General features: G+C 39.4%; 1 protein-coding gene across 4 annotated transcripts in view; it reads right to left on the reverse strand.

The window, feature by feature from the left end:
* PELI1 (pellino E3 ubiquitin protein ligase 1) overlaps nt 1-21,371 on the reverse strand; it is a 44,296-nt gene that overhangs the window by 4,747 nt on the left and 18,178 nt on the right. For 3 of the 4 annotated variants that reach the window (XM_014890197.2, XM_088160954.1, XM_088160955.1), the window contains 3 exons: nt 3,191-3,332; nt 2,825-2,954; nt 1,186-1,287 (listed from right to left, as the gene is read on the reverse strand). In XM_014890197.2, coding sequence (XP_014745683.1) covers nt 1,186-1,287; nt 2,825-2,954; nt 3,191-3,261 — 303 coding nt within the window. In that variant the 5' untranslated portion in view covers nt 3,262-3,332. Of the gene's footprint in view, nt 1-1,185; nt 1,288-2,824; nt 2,955-3,190; nt 3,333-12,642; nt 12,948-21,371 lie in introns of those variants that run through there. The other variant, XM_014890195.2, reaches the window with a different exon arrangement.

Raw genomic sequence — 21,371 nt, forward strand, 5'->3', positions numbered from 1 at the left:
CTTTCACAGCTCTCAGGCTCTTTGAAAATAGGTGGGTATATTAAGACTGGTTAACTGCTGAGCAAGAGACCTAAAAGCTTAAGGTGCTTTTTGGTGAGGGCTGGAGAGCTTTCATGAGGCAAACTGCTTTGTCAGAATCTATTTTTCTATTGCTTCTTAGGCAGGATATCCCATGAGTACATGGGGACTGCCAGGGGTGATTTCAGAGCAGCACACATGCTAGAGCATGCCTGAAGAGAGAACACTCACACAAACAATAGCTTATGCTGCAGTGATTTCATTACAGTCCTTTTGCTCTGTTGTAAGTATTTGCAGTTGCAAAGCAGCTTCCTCCACCACTTCCCAACACCTCCCAGCTCCTTAGATCCTGCAGGCGTCACAGCTAAATGCTGTGACAGCAAAACTCCTTGCCATAAACTAGTGGCAACAACAAGGGGAAAAGAAAAAACTACGCAAGATCACAGTGTGGGAATCGGAGAGAACAAAGCACACATTAAAAAGAACCCCAAAACAAATCCCTTCCTTTTGAGAAAAACAGGAAACAATAAGATATGAGGGCACACCACAGCTGCAGATGCGTTTTTGGTCCTTTCTCATACACACAGGAACTGCAGCAAAGTTTTTGTGAACTACCAGCATCAGCACTGAGGCTCCTCTCTTCACATCTCCCAGAGCTTTACACATTTCTGGATTTGCTTAAAGAAGTTCAGAGTATTTTTCATATTATTGTGCCAAAAGCTTTTCTGTGTTTCCACACTGTATTTCTTCTACCCTGTCTCCAACTGATCCCAAATGCTTTTGTAAATGCCAGAAGCAAAGTTCCAAGTGCTTAAAGAGAACGGTGCCCTTTATTCTTTATTTTGCAAGGAGGGACTAGGAAACAGACTATGCAACTTGCAGACCAGCAATCAAAAGCAAAACCACAATCTTGCACATTAGTCTCAAAACCCCCCAACTTCCACTTTTGCCCAAGTTTAAACGAGATGTATAGGCACACAGCCTTGTTCACAGGATGGCCTTGGGAATGAACAGAATTAAATTGCTCTGAATCCCGAGTGCAGAAAGACATACACAAACTTTTGGGTCTGAGGGGAAAAAGCCTGAGGGAAAAATTTCCTGAGGGAAAAAGAGGATGCCTTTTTTGAAACTACCAAAAATGAGAACGCACACAATTATTTCACATACCTGGAACATATCTGTGTTGCTGTCATGTGTATATTCAACTACCACTGTCTGGGCCCGAGACAGAGTGTAAGATATGCTGTGTTGGTCCTTATTACTTATTGCCTATGGAAAAATGCCAAGTATTATTGAACCAGCGCACAATAATTCTACAGTATACAACAGCAAAGCAGACTATATGTATATAAAACTAGCCTCTTGTGCTAATTAATGCATTAAGGAAGATGGTTGTAAATGACAGACCTGCAGTTAAACTTCACAAAACCCAGTCCTGGCCACCAAAAAAAAGCAGCAGGATTGATTCAGCAACAGACCAAACTGGTCTCTTCACCACATGCTGCAACTAGATAAACATAACCAGGGGATATTATTAGTCATGTTTTGTGTTAAAGCAACACTGGCCTGAACACAAAAGGACAAAAGAACCAAATGAAAAGGCTAAAACTGAATGTAACACCTTCATGGCCATCTCAGCACGAGCTTGGCCGACAGCAAAGTGAGGACAAAAACTTGGGGACTTTATTCTAAACACAGGATTTGAGTTAATACAAAAATCAGTAAAGACTGATTTAAGATACGTAGATAAAAAAGTGGTGGTAAATAGGGTAAAATGGAGAAACCCAACACAGGCTGCAGATGTTGTAGCAAAGGTTTCAGTTTGTTATTCTAGATGTTCATTCTGCAACTACCTACTAGGAACTAACAAACACTTCTAAAGTGCTACTAAACAGCACTTACCAGACCATAAAGAATTTGCAAAAATAAATGCTCTTTTCACATAGATCTACTGTGAATGTAGCTCTACTTCAAGAATTTTGGTAGAAAAATGCTTCTGATTTCAGAATACTTTATACTATTCCCTGAATTTAAGTCGAAGTTCCTTAAAGTGTCAAGGTATTCTGTGAGTTAAACACTTAACACTACCGTGTTTGTTTAAAGGCCTGATCTTGTCACTGCTGGTTTCTAAACAACCACAAAGCATCCTCAAATTCCACTGTTTTAGTAGAAATACTCTATTAGTTATTGAACACAATTGCACACATACTTGAATAGTCACAATATTTCATGGTAATACCTTAGTTATGATGTGTTTTGACACGAAATACAGTTAAACTCCAGGGCCTAAGCCCTTCCTTTTCTGCTTCTTAATGGGAACTCTGTTTATAAGCCCTACGAAACATGCCCTGCAAAACCCATCTGTCCTGATCCCTGGGGATCTCCTATCCACAGGAAGGACCACCAAGTGCACGTGGAGCTTTGGCAAAGGATCATTTAAAAGTCAGCTGCACATGAAGCAAAGTTAGTCCTAAAGCAGAGTGAGTGCAAAACCACAAAGTCTAGAACAAATGTCTGTAGCGAGTCTGGAAGGAAAACAAAATAGAAATTGTTTTATATGACTAGCCTGTGCCCAGAATATTCATGTTTCAAAACTATTTTTTCTCTGGCCACGGAAAAGACTATGCACCAAATCTTCTTTGCTAAATTGTTTCCTGCTGACCCTGACAGGTACTAAAAAACTTTCGATAAACACAAACCATTATTTTCACAGTTAGATATTTATGCTATTTAAACCATCTTCTAATAGCTCTTAATATGGCACCAGGAGAAATCAGACAGACTTGAAGGAAGAAATGGAGCTTACCTTTGCTGCTTGAGGGGTACAGGCAATGTGTACAGTGCTGGGTTTCACCCCATTTGCCTTGGGCCTTTTAAATAAAGCAAACCTACTTTTCCTTCTTCCTCTATCTCCATTTGGGAGAGACCCATTGTACCTATCAAATAGCACAGAAAAAGAACAAAGTCCACCATTCCTGTATTACTTAGTTTCTCATGAGATACAGACCCACAAGAACTTTCATTCTAAGCACCAAGTATTCTCAGTTAATATAGTTTTACTAATTACATACTTTCAATTAATCACACTTAAATCCAAGAATTAACACAGTACTGAAACATGCCCACAGGATTACAGCATAGAAACCCCTCAGTCTTACACACAAACACTTACCCCAATACAATCAATTCACCATATTTGACTGGTGCTTTTGATGGATGATTTTCTTGATCAGGAGAAAACATGAGCTTAGCTAATGACTTCTCAAACTTCAGGTCTCTGATCAAGAGTTGTGGCACACTTTTTTCATTATTTCCTGTAAAAATAAAATCAAAATTAGGTGTAAGAGAAAATACTCCAATTACACAAGCTTGCACACCAATCTGATACCTTAGGTACAATATTTTGTGTTTTCCATGTTTTGGTTTTGCCTGAAATAATTTTTAAAAACATATATATAAAACCACAGGAATTAAGGTTGAATTGCCTTGAAGAACTGCCATATCACCAAAAAAAAATGCACTTAGAAAATTCCACTATGGCCTTAAAACATCCACACTTGTTTTCCTCCAAGCTAGTTTTTAGAATAAATGACACATAGCTTCCTTTATTATATTTAGTTCAGCTACTGAGAAATAGAGCCAAATAGGCATTAAATTTAAAGAAAAAAACCACAAAGCAAGACCATCCCATTAGCTATAAAGGCAGAAGTTTTCATGGGAAGTGTCTAATTCAGAGCTTTCCAAGAAGTTTGTGCATTTGCAGATGGAAGGAAGTTGTATGACAATTTGACATTGAGCCTGCCATAAAAGTTTAGGATGTGCACTGTGATCTCTCATGTTTAGCCAGAGACAGAAATGATATAAGCATATGTTTGAAGGACATTTCCTGAGGGAATTCCACGTAACTCCTAATGAAAACAGTACTGAAGTACGTTTTTTACTCAGACTTCTGCTTTGAGGAACAGTTCATATTGTATTTTTTACAGCTTTTCATTAGTAGCATTTCCACTTTTGACCTATGCAGCTCATCTCTGACCTTCCTCTAGAGAAGGCCTACCCAGCAGAGCACTTGCTTGATAAAGCTGATGAGAGCCTGTTTGAGGTTTTCTTTAACATAAGAAATAAGAACATTCACTTGGTCCTTCCAGGCGAGTTTTTATACCAACTCAAAGAGCTGCTAATATTTTTTTAGTACTGATGGTTAACATTCTGCCTTCTGTGCAAATGCACTTTTTGACTCACACAACACTTTTTGAATCCTGTCATCAACTTTGATCAGAACTACAGAGCTCTATCTCTGCTTTCTTCTACCTTGACTAGACCACGGTTATTCGCAGAAAAGATGCCATCATACAGATTTTATCTATTCCCATGTTACGTTGTAGGAAAAGAGAAAAGGATGTGGCAGTGCTTGACAGCCTGCTTACATTTGTTCAGAAGCTGATGCAAAGATCCCTTTACTGAACTTATCTCTACACCTTCTCCCAGTCTTCACAGAGAAGTTTGGCCTTCAACATGTTTTCTCAAATCTACATGTTCATATTCAGCATCCATATGTTGACTGCCATCTGAAATCAGCTCATAGTGCTCTCTAAAAACTCAAGTTTGCTCCTTCATGCTACTCCACATATTTGGGAGAGCTTCTCACTAATACAGGCAAAGACATCACACTGTCCTCAAAGCATTTGCTATGATGCTTGCAGAACACAACCAGGAGAATAAATAGAAATCTTTTCGTTTCTCCTTTCATTTCTCATTAGTTTCAAAATCTGTTTTTTTCCAATTCTGGGTACTATTGATTTCACAGTGCTTGAAACAAGTTAACTGCAGCCTGTCTTTGTGGCTAGTACACAAAATATTACAACAATAGTACCCTGATCCATGGAGAGATGAGTGCATTGCAGTAAACCTGATTTGCACAACACTGCTGTGAAGTGTCTGTGTCCTATCTGCAGAACAGTGACACTAAGCTATTTCTGCTGCCTGGGAAGCAGCAAGAACTTTCACTTGGCAACTGTCCTGGTTCAAGCCTTAGGGCACCTATCACTCAGCTGGTGCTGAAAGTGCATTTTACTGATCCAACAGTCTTCCTCTGCTACATAGGAACAGTGGCAGCAGCACAGGAGAGAGCCAAGGAATATAATTTGCTCCAAAGCATTTCTGGATTGCTGGCCCAAGTGTAGCAGTAACTCCCAGGAATTGCGAGGTTACTCACTGTTGTAGGTTTTGCCTTTAGAATTCTAAAATTAAGACATTAAAGCAAACTTATCACGTGAAAATGTGACCTAAAATTATGCCAGTAGTCACAGCACATTGAAGTGGAGATTGCCCCATTTGATAAAGAGAGCCCTACAACATTAACTGCGTTCACAATTTTCATGTCTTCCAGGGCCCTCCTGGCATCACACTCTGCTTTGGAGCACCACACTCAAACTATGTGCCAGTGAACACACCTCAGGGCTGCTTTACTGACGTTAATACCGAATTATATAGATCCTAGTGTTTAACAGTGCTCAGTTCTTCAGACACATTTCCCTCCTGAAGTATTTCTACTTATGAAGCAAGTATAAATCTTCACGATGTATCTGTACATAAAAATAAGGAGATATTTTCTATATATAAGGATTTTTGCAATCAACTTCAGCATTTCTTGTTTCAAGATCTTCTTGCATTATACTTGCTTGTAGTTGTCTTCTGAAAGAGCTCATCTCCTCCCCACATGATTAACCTATTTTCTGCTTGGATATTGATCTCCTCAACAGCCTCTACCCTGCAATTCAGTCTTCATTTTATTTATTTATTTAATTTCATTTTAGCCAACAGTTGTCCTCTGCCTTTACATTTAACAACTCACAAGAAATAGTTCCATGAAATGGTAACCAAAGATTTAAATAGTATAACTCCATATTACAGTGTTAAAGAGCTAATCCTTTGACTTAGAGAAAGTGGGAAGACAAACATTTAAAATAACTTTAGCCATTAGTACAAGAACAGGTTTGATGCAGCTTCTCTTCCTCTGTTCATCCAAACGAACAATTTTAATGGAAAACTAAAAAAAATACATGTCTCAGTCTGAATCAACTTTAAAGCCTGTTATACGAAAATAACATATGAACATTTAAAGGAGACTCTAATGCATTACCTGCAAAAGTGACCAGAGAACTGTGCAAAAGTGATAAAATGGGTCAAGCAGTTCCCAGAGACAGACTTCAGCAATACAAGGAATTATACAGAAAATCTCAGTATAAGGAAAGATGTCCCACATCTGTTGCTCATTTTCTCTTTAAAACATTTTCTTTTGCTTTACATTTAAAGAAATCCACTCGAGTTTATTTTGCACATGATGGAAGTCCACTTCTTATTAGACTAAAGGAAGGTTTGAGTGTTAGAAATCTAAAGCCATCATTAATAACACAGCATGCTCATCCACTTTCAAAAGTCTGGCTGGAATGTTTGAACTTCATTTCTTTTCAAATACATCTCAGAACCTTTATGAGCTTCAAACACCACTTGCACAACAGCTACATCCCCAGATTACTTCAATTTAAGTAAATACAAGATTTAGCACTCCTAAAAAATAATCAATCCAACATACACATTATTTCTCATCCAGTGTGATTGGCCTGGTGCACTGTACCCAAAAGGAAAATATTTTTGTTCCCAGAAATAACAAAGATCAATAATATCCTTCCAGTGAGGTCCTGAAGATTAGTCCAAGGGAAATTACATGTCTGTGAATAAACTCAAGTGCTGTCCCACTGGAGATGAGTCTAACCTGCCACGGGATAACATCTCCACTCCCGAAACAGAGCAGACTTATGGATCATTCAAAACTGAGTGAAGAACTTACTTCAAGGAACACTGTTGAGTAGAAGAAAAGGATCCACAAAAATATATAATGGGCCTTTGCTTGTGCCATAACCTGATCAGTTTTTATTCCAAGAGTACTACTGTTCTTCAAAACATTAGGAAAGGCTAAATTAAAAAGACAACTTAGCTCTGAAGGGCCAGTATACAGCTAAGGAACCAACCGTTTGAACAAAATACACACAAATTACATGTTTGCTGCTTTTTGCAGCAGCATTTCCAGACATCATTGGAACAGGCTTCATTGGAGCAAGCTCTGAGCAAGAGACTCTTCTCAACTCCTCCAAGAACCTTCAACACTGATAAGGAATAAGATGTCAATTACAAGATCCCATCTCATCCAATAATCTTCCAAAAATCATAGAACTGGCAGCAGCAAATATTTCATGTCAAGATCTCTGGTTCTGCCAAAGAGAAGAGACCAAAGTCTGAAAATGCTTACCTTTGCACAGTCCTGTATTACGGATTTGAAAAGATATTGAGAGTAAAGCAACTTGCACAGCTAAAGGAGAGCAAAACTGTTTGCACTTAGCCCCAAACCACAATGGGTACCAGTTAAAATCCTTCAGTATCAAAAATAGGAAACTGGAACAGGAAGAACTCATGAACTTTTTATTCTTAACACTAGTTCCTCTGGGGACAGAAGAAAGTTCAACGCTCAACACTATCACATGCAACCGTTTTGAAGGACTGGAAAGTGACAACAACTGAACTGAGAAAAGCATTTAAAATTTGTTTGAAGAATACAAGTCTGGTGTCTTAGAAGCCTTCCTGCTCTCTAGTACTCACTAAAGCCACAGAAGGCAAAGACTGCTGTAGCTGAGAAAGCAAGCCACAGATTTCGACTCCATGGCAGTAGAAGTTGTATCTTAGTCTCTCCTGTCTCATGCAAACACTGGTCCCTGCATCCACACTATTCCCTGGGAAGGAAGGCCTCCCAAACAACGCTTCAGAATACAAGAGGTTAAGAGCTCACTTTCATGGAACGCATCATTTTCCATGGGGGACAGAGACAGATAAATTTCGGTTGTTTCTGAACTATCAGCTCTAGCTTAGCCAGTCATCTGCAACCATTCAGCTGCCTTTCCTGGTCAGACTCACTCAGAACTAGTCTTTAGTTGCTTCAGCAAGTCTTCAGATTGTGTTTGCAGTATGGCACACAGCACCTTGTGAATTAAGTTTGCTATTTCGTAGATCAGAGTACCGCTTCTGGAACTGCAGCAAGAATAGCAGTATTTTAATGGTTAAAATGGGGCAGGGGAGGGTAGAACATAAATTCAATGAGCCCAAGCAGAGATTAATTAAACACTCGGCTGCAAGCTAAAAATACTAGAATAAAAGTCTCTTTGTAATAAATTACCGTCATCTTCTAAACACAGAGCCAGCATTATAGGCTGCTAGCAACTGTAGCTAAGACTAGCCCTTTTCTAAAATACTGCACACAAAACCACTTTCACAGTATAGAAAGAAGTCCTCTGTCAATTAATATATTAAAATAAAAATATGCTGATTCAGATGAAAAAATGGGAATTTTCCCCTCCCATTTTATAATATATTTATGTTCTATATCTACATATTTTAAGGTTTGGATATGTGGTTTGTTCTTTTTTGCTTTTAGACATAAAAACATAAATAAAATGTATTTTGCTTTATTTTTTTATTATTTGCAGTTCTGTACTGAATACCCTTGCAATTCTCACATCCAGCTCTTCCCTCAGCAATTCTATGCTAAACCAGAGGGAATAGGGACAAAATGGAATCTAGTCCTTTTGACAGGTATGCAGTAATAGAACAAGAGGCAACAAACAAGCTACAACACAGAAAATCCTGATTAGCTATTATGAGAGGGAAAATCCCTCAATCCACAGAGGCTGAGATCTCCATACTGCCCTGAACAGCCTGAACAAAAGCAGTCCAATCCCATGTTGACTCCAGGGACTGAACCCGACAACCTCCCAGCCTAAATTATGCCAGGAATACAATTAATTTTAAGAAGTCCACACAATTCTATCAAGCAACTGGCATATGCACTTCAGGTGCACTTTTGACCAGTTTGACATAAATTATAAGTAACTCCATTACCAATGAAACAAGATTGTTCTTATCCCTCAAGATTTACACATTAATGCCTACAGCTTCGTTTGGATTTAAAATCCCATACTGCAGAAAAACAATTCACATTGAGTAGTGTGACAATATCTGGCAATACACAAGTAGGACCTGAGTTTGTCAACATCCACTTACACATTTAAGCTCTTTATCATTCCAGTTTCCACTAGGCAAGTCTCCTGCAACTGCAGGATCAGAAACCCCAATCCTCTGAATACACATACAGTATTTCAGCACTGCATATTCTCTTCTCTGGTTACACCTCACCACTTCAAAGAAAAAAAATCTTGATTTCCAGATTTAAACAACCAGAATAGTGAAGATAAAAGTCATTGTGAGACACAAACAAGCTGTACAGAATACTAGTCTCTCAAGATGAAGATATTTGCAAGCATGGGAGGAGAAGGAGGTAATAAGTAATCAGAGAGAAGGAAAAATAAAAAGAAAGAAACAAACAAGAAAGTTTTTTAAAACCAAACAAAAAACCCAAACCAAAAAAATCAACCAAACAAAACAACCCCTCCCCAAAAAACCACCAACCCAAAACCCCACAGTAATTCCCAGTAGACTGCTTGTTTGAGTATGCATTCCCACCAAGCCCAGGTTGCCAGGTTTCACAAACAATATCAATAATGTTACCGATGTCCAGTGGTGCAAGCAACAAGGGATCAGCTCCTTGCATCACAATGTTTCTGAAAGCTGAGACGAAGGTTGAGAAATCACTTTCTTCTACCTGATGGGCGAAGTAACTTTCACCACTGGAAAGTTATTCTCCTTTAACTGTTTTTCCTATGAATTGTTTTGTAAGCCTGTATTAAAATAGTTTTCACTGAAGTGATCACTGGGCAAAAAGAGCATTGTGTTTATCAACCATAGCTTTAACACTTATCCCAGTTTCCAATTAAAAACAAGCTCACGTTTCCTTCCCACACACACCTGCAATTTTAACATCAGCAGATTTTAGAATCCACTTTTGAGATTAGCCACATTATGTGTATAGCTTGCATCCTTCACTATAGATGCACAAGGAAAGTATAGCAATGCATCTGCTAGTGTAATTCAAATGCCTATCACTTTAGATCAATAGCCATACACTACCTTTCTAAGGAAGGAAAATTCATTTTCTTATTTCTAGAAAAGGGAGTCTTCCAGCATCAAAAATCCCCAAGAATAAGCCTTAGGAATAAGGAGTATCAACCCAGCCTTTTGCTATAGTATAGCTTATTATTTCCTTAGTCTATACTGTACCCCTTTTCTTTTGTAACTCAGAATAAGCTTAGTCATCCACTATCCACACACAAGTGGTGATATGAAAGCAAGACAAAAACAAGATATCAAAAACAAGACAACGAGGCCAAGATCTGAAATGAGCAAGCAGCTGATCCTGCACAGGACACCAAGCATAAACCAATGCAACAGCTATCTACTACTATGTCCTGAGAACATCTGTAAAATCTCAACAGAGGAGATTTTCATTATCACAAACAGAATGAAAGCATCGCTTTACATGGACACCTGCCATTTGTGGGCTGGTCATCCCGGAAACAAGTCATGCAAGAGTCCTCTACATACACACACAAAACCCCACTGTCCGTGGACACTTTGAAAGGGGCATTAACTTGACAGAGGAGAAAATCTGCTGTTTTGCTCTAAGGCCACAGCTAATTTTGTCCAGTCAAAGAAAGAGCAGTTTTGGTTGAATTGGCATCTAGCATTCTGCTTCAAGTTCTGTTCCAGCCTTAGAAGCAAGTCTGAGAAGTTCTCAGCAATTTCAGGAAAGACAGGAACAGTGCCTTGAGGACAAGCAACCTTGCTCAATGAACAGGGCAAGTGTTTTAGAATAGGATTTCTATTATAGGCACCTATATGAAAATCTGTACTTTATGATAGTATTCAAAAATAGCATTCCTCTTCAGAAGACTGAAAAAACCCACCTAAGCACAAGGGCCTGATTTCAGTCAGACCTCTGCTAACTTCAGTTCTCTCATTCTGAACTGCCATTGATGACATGAGAATGCAGTTGAGTATATTAAACCTGGAAGATTTATGTAATCAATAATGATCCACTCCAACAGACTGACAAAAATCAATTGTGAAAATATTCCATTGGAAGAAGAAAAAGTCCAGAATTTTTTTTCAGTTATGAAAAGTAACAGCTGATCCTCCCCTAAGGAAACCACGATAACCTCCTACGGGTTATAAATGATGTAATGCAGACTGCGTGTGGGAAGCCAAAAACATTTGTCTTTTAGCACAAGGTGTCTATTTTAAAGCTGTCACTGCAATATTATCTGTATCCTTAATTAGCTGAGAAAGTTCTTCACCAGGTAACCTGCTCCATTTACACGCAGTCTGAACCCCCTTGTCCCCATCTCCTCCACGTCAGCTTTCGGATATAGCAGTGACAGGACATGGAGCGTCGCACAGGGCTCAGCCCCTCTGGTGCGAGGGACAAACACCACAGGCTTGTCCTTGCTCCATCAGCTGAACTACCTGTCAGAGTTACTCACACAAGCTACTTCAGAATATTAATTTGCAGCTTTCTCCACGAAGTTCTGGCTGCACCTGCACTTTGCCTGTTAGTACAAACTGTGCTGAAAAAAGTATAGCTTTGATTTTATTTCCATTTCACTCAGATTATCAAATTAAGTTTATTTGTAAGCTGTAAATCCTACGAAAAAGCCATAAAATAATATTACATAGAGGCATGCTGGGAGAACATCAAGTGCTCATTAGCCATAACATATCTATTTGTATCTTCAGAGAGTGTGTTGCAAAAGTACAAACAGAAAAGAAAAAAAACTTCGTACATTACTAGTACAGAAGTATAGTTCTGCTGCAGAGTACAGTTAGAAATCTTTAACATTATCATCTCCACTGCTTCAGACAAATTACAGAGTATTACCTTAAAAAGAAATACAGTACCAACTTTTACTTAAGAGTCAGCCACAAGAGCAAATCTTCCTAAGAGTTTAGACCAAAGCAGAGGCATCTTATTCTTACACAAAGCAATGGAGCTTTTCAAGTCCAGGAAAATCTACTGTCTGATGCACCTGTACTGGAATATATGGCTGAGGAGCCTGGGCTTGCAAAAAAACCACAATGACTTCTTGTTCTACATGCCCGAATGTTACAGTTTTGCTTTTTGTGAGCCTCTGACTTCCTGATAAGGCAGTTCATGTACCAAAGTATCTGCTAAATAGCTGTTTGTATTACACTAAAGCCTTTCCACATAACATACTATATCATCTTACAAAAACAGGAGTTACAGTTACATTGAAAGCCTTTTTCTTGGTTTAGCAACAGAAATATCCAGCAGCTCCATTGGTAAATGGAAAATTTATCAATGAGCAAATGAGAAATTTCCCTTGGTACAATTTTATTCAATAATGGCAGTTTCAAGGCACCTTGCTCTGCACCCTAGAAATGAGAAGCGACTGACACTTCTTACAGTCAAACAGCACTTACTGTGCTGTGCTCTTTGAATGTCTCTGCCTCTCTGAGGTGGAAGGGAAGCCTGCAGACAGAGTGCCTGCTCTCAGATTCCACTGCATCACTGAAAACCACTGCTATTGAGGAGACTTTCAGTAGAGAGACTGAAACAATAGCACACTAAAAGGGAAAAGTGACAGCATGCAGAGCACTTACCAGGATATTTGTGTCCTTGCAGTATTCCTACACAGTAGAGAAGAAAAAAATCCAACCCTTCTATCTTGTTAAAATCAGCCGAAATCCACCAACTCCTTTAAATCTCCAGCAACTGCCAGACTGAGTGACTACTCTGTGTGCTTTTACTTCAGCCGTGGGAAGTACCTCCTGCCTCAAGAGGGGCCGGCTCTGCCTTGTGTAAGCTGGGTAAACACCACGGCACCACACAGCATTGGCTGGAGGCAGAACCAGCATCCTGCTCCTGCTCCACTAATTCATCCATTCCTGGCCCCAAAAAGGAAAAAAGGAAGCAGAGGGTGTGTTGAGAACAATACTGCAACCCAATTGCCTGGCAGCTCTATGGATGAGGTTCTCAGAGAAAAACTGATTTATTTCCTTCTCTTACATAACTGTACCCATGCATGCTATACCTTTTCTTCTTTTTTTTAAACCATAATTTATTAGCCCAGCTAGCTTTCCTCACCTCCCACACAAAGAGTAATTTCTTAATACACTGAGAATTATACCAGCAGAAACCCTTCATGCTATCTCTATTTTCACTAATACTATAGGACTGGACACATGACACACCTGCAGATGCCATCTGTGTGTACTGGACTGTCATGTCTAATGATTCTACAACAGCTCAATCCTGTAGGATGCACGTTTAGAAAGGCAAATCTGCATGTGCCAGACCAGGTTATGAGCTCATTTCTCATTCCACCAACATCTAAATCACTCCATCAAGCCAGTGGGTGGGATAATTTAAATGTCTGAGCCATAAAGTGGTGATCAAGTTATCACAGCTCCCAAGTTACCTCGTGGAATTGATCATGCAAATGCTGTGAGGCTGCTGCAATCAAGATATGACACAGCAGCTTAACCTTTACATCCGGTTTTACATGACAGCTATAGTGGGTGAAGAAGGGGTACACAGTTACCCTGGCTCAATCAACACAGATACAGCCTGACATTTCATATCTCCATATTGTACATGTGACTGTTGCTCGTGTTTCTGCTGCTCCCTTCTTGGCTTGCCAATTTTATGGACTGAATCTGTCATTGTTATAAAATATTGGTTTATCTGCTATGTTATTTTTTAGCTGGGTCTCTTCTCCAGCTCACCTCACAGTATAGCCACTGGGTAACACTCAAACCTAAGAACTGTCAAAACAGCTTTTTTGTTCATAACACAGCATAAGTTGCAGCTCCGGAGAACTCAGCTTCACTGCTGAGAACAAGGTGAATACATCTGTGTTTTCTCTCTTCTCAACCAGTACTGCACAGCAAACTTTCCCCTAAGTAACAACTGCCCTGTTACAGGAACTTGTCACCTACCCAGAAAATTTTGCTGCAGAATACCTTGTCATACGTTATTCTGGATAATAAAACTATACATGGGCACTTTTTTCTCCTACCATAGATTATTAAGCACAAAGATAGCACTTCGCTCCACAGAAGTGATTGAGCAACAGCTGAACACTGGAAAGTGCCTGGAGAAATACTGATGTACAGGTGCTCCCTTGTTTCCACTCTTCTGGTCGCCAAAAAAACCACAGGACTGAACACTTCTCTGAAATAGTATGGTCATTATCACAGCTATCAGATTACTAAACTGGCAAGGGTCTAAAGGAAAAACCAAAACCACACACTAATCTCCAACTATTTCAACCCAAATAATTTTGCTTATCTGTTTGTGTATTTATTCTGTAACCCCATTATACCATTGCAAATGAGGGGATGGAGACCTTCTGCATCAATCTCAACAGAAACACCAGAGACTCATCAAGCCAGATCTTGAGACTTAGGTTGAATCTTCCTCCCTGCCAAAAATCAACAGCCTCATGCTACTAGCACACAAACCTAGCTTTTCCACTGGTAATGTGTAGATCCTTAAAATGGCAATTTTTACTGGGGTGGATGAATCACATCACCCCACCTCCCGCATCACTTTCAAGTACTTTCTGTTTTGTCCCAGCCTATACAAAGTTGGCAGCTTGAATGCTGTTTCAATCAGGACTAAGGGTTACTTTTGTGATTTTGTTTTTAAAAGAAAAAAAAAAAAAAAGAAAAAAAAAAAAAAAAAAGAAAAAAAAGAAAACCACATCAGGACTACATTAGTATCACTTAACACACAGATATGGCACCGAGAGTACAAAAGGTGCTCTGTATTCAGGTATCTAGCTGTAGTGATTACTTACATTGGTATGACCACTTCTACGTTGCATTACCTTTCTCACACAAGTTGTAAAACTTGAGTTGTACTGTTTCAAAACATCCTGAAAAGCAGAACTTAGAAGACTAATTTGCTTCTAGAACTTCTTTATTCTCATTTTACAGATGCAGCTGTTCAGCATTCAGGTTAATAAGCTTGTAGATTACATTATGCTGCAGCCACCTTAGAAGCTGGTGGTGGATTTGCTTTCTATCATCCCACCCAGCCTCCTGCAGGTAACAATCCTCAACTGCCTTCATATTAGTGACCCTCCAGAGCTATCAGGCAACACCACACAATGTCCTTTTTATAGCTAATCATGCCCCATCTTAAACCAGTTTTTTTGAGGGTTTATTTTGCCCTTAGGAACACTGCTACGTAGCTACCTCTGAATCTTTGTCTCCCTGCCTGTGTTTACTCACAGCCATGCTCTACTCAGCTGTTCTTGTGTCAACATTGCCCCCCACTTTTATGATGAGGAGGGTTTTCACGGACTCACAAAAACCATGCCATGCCTTGAGGACTGGAAGCAAATGCCTCCAGCATGCTGTCACTAGGCAAGCCGATTTCTCCTGGAGTACAGATACTATGCCAGACTAAAACAATGCAATCTGTAGCCCAAGATATCACTGCTAATTTCATGAAGTGATGCTGAATTGCAGGGGAGGTTCTTTCCTTGAAGTTGTTAAAGAAATAAAGGGCTCTATCGTCATGTTCTTCTATCTGACTCACAAACAGATGCTGTACAGTTTGACACAATTACGTGATTTCACATGACATTCAGCATAAGCTCTGACGAGGAATGCATTTCTAGCTGTTCCAGCTCAAAAGACAGCCACTAAAGCTAAAAGGATGGGCAACACTATGACCTCTAGTGTCCAGACTGGCAAAGAGCCTGAATGGCAAACTCTTCTTGCTGGAATTAACCTTATCAGTGTATTACTATTACATTTCAAGACTGATGAACACCTGTTGTTCTAAACACCTGTTGATGATTTTATTCAACAAAATGGGAAAGGGGCGGAATAAAAACCCCACACAGGATAAGAGCTTGAAATTACTGCACACAGGGTATATAAAAACAGAGACTGAAGGAAAGGAAACACTGAGAAAAAGGAGCAAAACACCTGGTGGAAGACCAGGACATGCAATGATCCCACAGGGGAGCTATATTTGTACACTCAATGCTGAATGTGGAATATACACTCTACACAACCTGAACTGTTTCCCATGAAGCCAGGGGTTGAACTCTGATCAAAGCCAATGATATCCAAATAACAAAAATATTTCATGTGTTGTAAGGCATTAACACTGTTAGGGGGTTCCCAGAAGCCTAATCTCAGGTACATGAGGGAAGAAGAAAGAAGGGAAGATTACTGACTTACCAGCCCCATTAATCTTTTATTGTGTTACGTCACATATCTCTGTGCAAGGAGTTCCCATGTCACGCTGGTAATAAAAAGTCATACTACAGTATTTTAAAGAGATTATAGGGGGGGGGGGGGACCAGCCTGAAGCCAAGAACAGGCTATTTAGAGTATACAATGGAAATGCTAATCAAATAATCTGCAGGAAGAAGACAAGGGAAGGAAATGACCTAATCCTCTGTGCTACTGTGTGGTAGCTTATGGCAAGAAGTAAGAAAGCTCTTACAAGGGCCAAGAAAACAAAGGTCCATTATTATAGCTACAGCGTCCAGGTAAGAACCCTTTTCTGCATCTCAAGTTTCGGTGACATGAAGAGTAGATGGTACTTTATGAACTCTTCTACAATGATCACTTCTGAAAGGGGTAGGAGAGGTTAATTAGAATTGCAGGACAGATGAGTAAAAGATCTAAATAGAATCTCGAGTTCTTAACACACAACAAATGATCCTTCAAACATATTTGCCAACTCTAAAGTGTTGTTCATCCAGCCATGGTGATCCTTCAGCAACTGTGGAGTCATTTGTCATGGAAGCAGCCTAGTTACAAAGTGGCAACAAGTCATCACATTGCACTGAGGCATTTCCCATCACAGGAGTCACACTTTGTCATCAGACAAACCTAAGGAGTGTTTCTTATGAAGTCCTGTTCCACCCTTACATCTTTGTGTGCCTGTTCCTCAGCTATACCAGGCAAGTCCTTCACAAGCAAAATGGGGCCCAATGAGCAATTCAACACAGCAACTGTTGCCCAAGTAAGACATCTGGAAATTAAGCTGCTCTTAAAACAATACTGTGGTTTAACCAACCCCAGTCAGTCACCAAGTACCATGCAGCTTGCTCACACCTCCCCTGGCCCATGAGAAAGGCAAGGAAAGTCAGGGAAAAAAAGGTGAAACACTCAGGTTGAAATAACAACAATTAAGTAATTGAAATAAACTAAAACAAAACATAGTAAGGAAAAGGGAGACAATATAAAAGGAGAAAGAAAGGAAACCCAAGAAAGTGATGCACAATTGCTCACCACCCAAACTGACTGATGCCCAGACCATCCATGAGCAGCCAGCCCCTCCCAGCCAACTCCCCCCAGTTTATAATACTGGGCATGATGTCCTCGGTATGGAAATCCCTTTGGCCAGTTTGGGTCGCCTGTCTTGGCCATGCTCCCTCCCAACTTCTTGTGCAGCTCCTGGTGTCACAGTATAGGCTCAAACTCAACACTCCTGGCTGGCAGAACATGGGACCCTGTAAAAGTCCTTGATTCAGAGTAAGCACTGTCAGCAAAACATCAATGCATTAACACTATTCTCATCCTAAACACAAAACATGGCACTGTACCAGCTCCTACGAAAATTAACTCTATCCCAGCTGATACCAGGACGGATGGTTCTTCACCTGGCTTCAAATACCACCTGAAGCATCACATGTGCTGAATTCCTAAAAATTCAAGACTGAAAAAATGATAGGCAAAGCCTCATTCTGAAGAAAGCACATTTGTTTCCAAAAAGGTCAAACTGATGCAAGTTATCTGCGAAGTCAGAGCCATATAGATGTAGTTGCACCAGGCTTCTTTCCAAGACAGTAAACTTCAATTTCCCAGGTACCTGGAGAAAGCTATTATAAAAGACTTCTTTTTAAGTTCTCTAGGCTCATTTCTGGTTCAATTAATCTTGACTATGCACAAGCACTTCCTTAAAGAATTTTTTAGATGTTGTTCAGCAACCTTTCAGCATCAGAACCCAGATTCACTGAGCTTCAGGTATTATGGTTTCCCCTAAATAAAGAAAGGGAGGCCCAATTTGAATTTATTTCCAAGACACAATTTTTGTACTTGCAAAGCCTTTAAGGTTATAGCAGAACTAGCTGAACCTGCATTACCTGAAATTTTTCATTCCCACAAAGCCAGATCATTTGACCATGGACTTGTATAGAGAATCCTAAGACAGTTGCTAGAAGGAGTAACACTTTCAATCCTGAAAAAACATTTCATGTTAGATTATTCATTCAGATTAGCAAAAAAATAGAGGAAAATTATCCAGTTATAGAAATTCAGCTATAACTGTCTGTCTCCTCATGCTCCCCACATTCCCTATTCCAGGGAAAAAAAATGTTAAGAGGGACAAAGTTTAAAAACTATTCAGTACAGTTTCTAATCAACTCCCATATCACACAAACAGATCTCTTACAAGAAGGCAAATGTATTCACCCTCTGAGAGATCGTGAAGCAAAACGTCAACTCTATCCAACAGCCCTCTGCTTTATCCTAAATTCCTGACCAGACTTACTAAACTCTTGACACCATTTTGACTGTAGTCTGTGATTCCAGTAAAAAAAACTGTTGGATAACCTCGAAACAGCTCCCCTCACTTCTGCATGTCAGTGTCGCAAGTCTGTAGTTCATACCTGAATATTTTGTAAATCACTGCTATTAGACATAACCATCTTACTATAGTCTTTGTCCCCACTTCTAACTTTAGACAGTCTTTATGCAAGGTAGAAAACTTGGTCCTTTCTAAACATATCACCTGCAGCATTTGCACATAAAAGCATATAAGGTATATTCCTCTGGAGAGCTGTCAGAGGGCTGCCTCCTCTCTGCAAGCCAAGAGTCTGGTTTCCACAGCGGCTTGCTAGGAGATGTCAAAGCCCTGAATAGACACATGGGGTTCAGCACCTCTGTTTCCTGTACTTCTGACAGTCAAGGACAACTTTGTGGGAATACTTTAAAAACTGTTTTATGAGCTCAGGTACAGAACAAATGTTGCTTTAGGCAGTAAACCAAGAAAACAAGAATTGATTACTTGCCACATGCAATAGGTTTCTAATAGAGGTATACTGAAATATGTCCAGATACTTTAAAAGCTGTCCCTTAAAAACTAAGGTGAACCAACTTTTATGCTACTACAATTTGCATTTATACATAAACACAAAACTTACTTTTTGCACACTATAGTTCCATGTGCACCACCTCCTACAGTCAGCAATTCAAACAGGGTAGTTCCAATACCTTCTCGTATTGGACCACCTGCCTGTTCACAGTTTATTACTGCTCAGAGAAAAAAACAAATCCCATGCCAGTTGATTAGATCTTCGTCGTTCCTTTCTAATCTCACCGGCAATGCATGATTTAGCATATACAGGCACAATACTTTACTTCCTACACTTCTAATCCAATTTGGGTAAGAGGTTTACTGCTTATAAAAATAAACAAGCAGTTGCACTTTACCTCTATGAACACACTAACACCTAACAAAGAAAGGTCATTCCCAAATAGTAGCAGTTCAGTGCTAGAGATGCCATCCCTAAATTCTATTCCTTGGCTGAGACAGAAATACAGTCACTTCTAAAGAAGTACAATGGAGAACTAGTAGCTACTTTTGGCTCTTGTCACATGCAATGTTTGGTATTATTGTGCCACATATATTCCCAGCAAAAAAAGCCCAGGATAGAATACCTCAACCATGGAGATGGAGCTGTACTATTTCTATACGGACCCAAGGGACTTTGGTGTGACCATACGGTCAGGTTTTAATTAAGAGCTAAGGAAATCATTATGTTTCACATTTGACTTACAGTCACAGGTTTTCAAGGTTATCACTAGTTTCAAGTTGCTAATTTTCTATATCCAAAGGAAAATGTTACCTTCAAATAAGAGAAGGTATCCAGCTCAATATGGCAACTTTAAGTTAGTACAGCCTTCAGTTACAACCAAAAGAATATTTGAAATATTGGGAAATATTCCCAAGAGTGTCATAAAAGATAAGCAAAGGCATTTTGGTACAAAGAGAGTGGCCTGCTCATTTTCAGAAAAGCCAGACATTTGAAATCTGTGTCGCTTCTTGTCTACTCAGCATATGTAAGACAAAATTTAGAAGATGAAGACAAAAGTAATTTTAGATTGGTTGAGTACAGGGATAGTGAGAGGCACTGTGACAGAACACTTTTCCAGCAATTGCCAGTGATGCACCCATTGTGAGGCAGTGTTACAAAGTTCAGCTGTAGTTTCATGGACTGCTCCAGCATTTTCAATGATGCTACATCACATTCCAAACTCTAATGCAATTACATTAGCAAGGCAGCACTTTTTATAATTCTACCAGCAAAGAAAGTGTTTTCCTGTAGACAAAAAATGTTCAACCTTGATCCACAAGAATTCCACAGCAGAATTCTGTGTGAATATAAACCTTCAAAATTTGGCCTAAACTAAGACTCTTAAAACTGAGGTGAGAACACAAGTTCAGTGTACTACTCATTAACTAATGCTAGTTTATTTACTTGACATAAAATATTCAAGCAAAACAGCTCAACAATTTTTTCTGTGAAAAAAACCCAACAAAACAAACCAAAAAACCCCCTAAAACACTAAACAAAAATCCATGCTTAAAGCTCTATCTTGGCCAGGACTCTGGCCCTCTGTACTTACCAGCTCACATTTCAAAGCTACCTGGAAAAGCCTCCAAAGCAAAAAAAAAAGGTTGCACAGTTAAAGATAGAGCTAGATTTGAACTGATACAAGCATGAAAAAAAAAAATCTTCATTTTTTCATTCAGGCATTTTTTTTGACATGCAGAAGTATCTTCAAACTCACTTCTAGTAGTGACCTCTGCTTTGCACCTTGTACCTAGACGCCTTGACAGGCAGGCTTTGTCCAAAGAATTAGCTGTTTTCTCTCAAAGAAGAATTTTTCCCTTCGGGAAATAGGAAACACTATTAGGCAAACACACTGAAAAGAGCACACAGCCACAAAAAAATGGCAGTTTTGACAGCACCACAACCAAGTGATTTTTGAGCAGTACCAGATGATTGAGAACATAGTAGTACTTTAGAGAGTTTGGAAATAAATTTCAGATGATTTACAGCATCACTTATTTATTAACCACTTTGACTGGTTAATACAGTACAGGTTTCTTCCTTTCTGAACCTTTGGAAAGAGATTAAGAAAAGCCTCCAATTTAACCCATGGTGCGCCCTCCAGACACAAACATAGCCTGTGTGGGTATCTTCCAGGGAAACCTAAAGCCCTGTTTTTCTACTACAGAAAAGTTAACAGTAATAATCTAGTCTGGAGGAGCCATTTCACTTGCCCCTTTT

The sequence above is a fragment of the Sturnus vulgaris genome, chromosome 3 (assembly GCF_052056855.1).
Source record: "Sturnus vulgaris isolate bStuVul1 chromosome 3, bStuVul1.hap1, whole genome shotgun sequence".
Lineage (NCBI taxonomy): Eukaryota > Metazoa > Chordata > Aves > Passeriformes > Sturnidae > Sturnus > Sturnus vulgaris.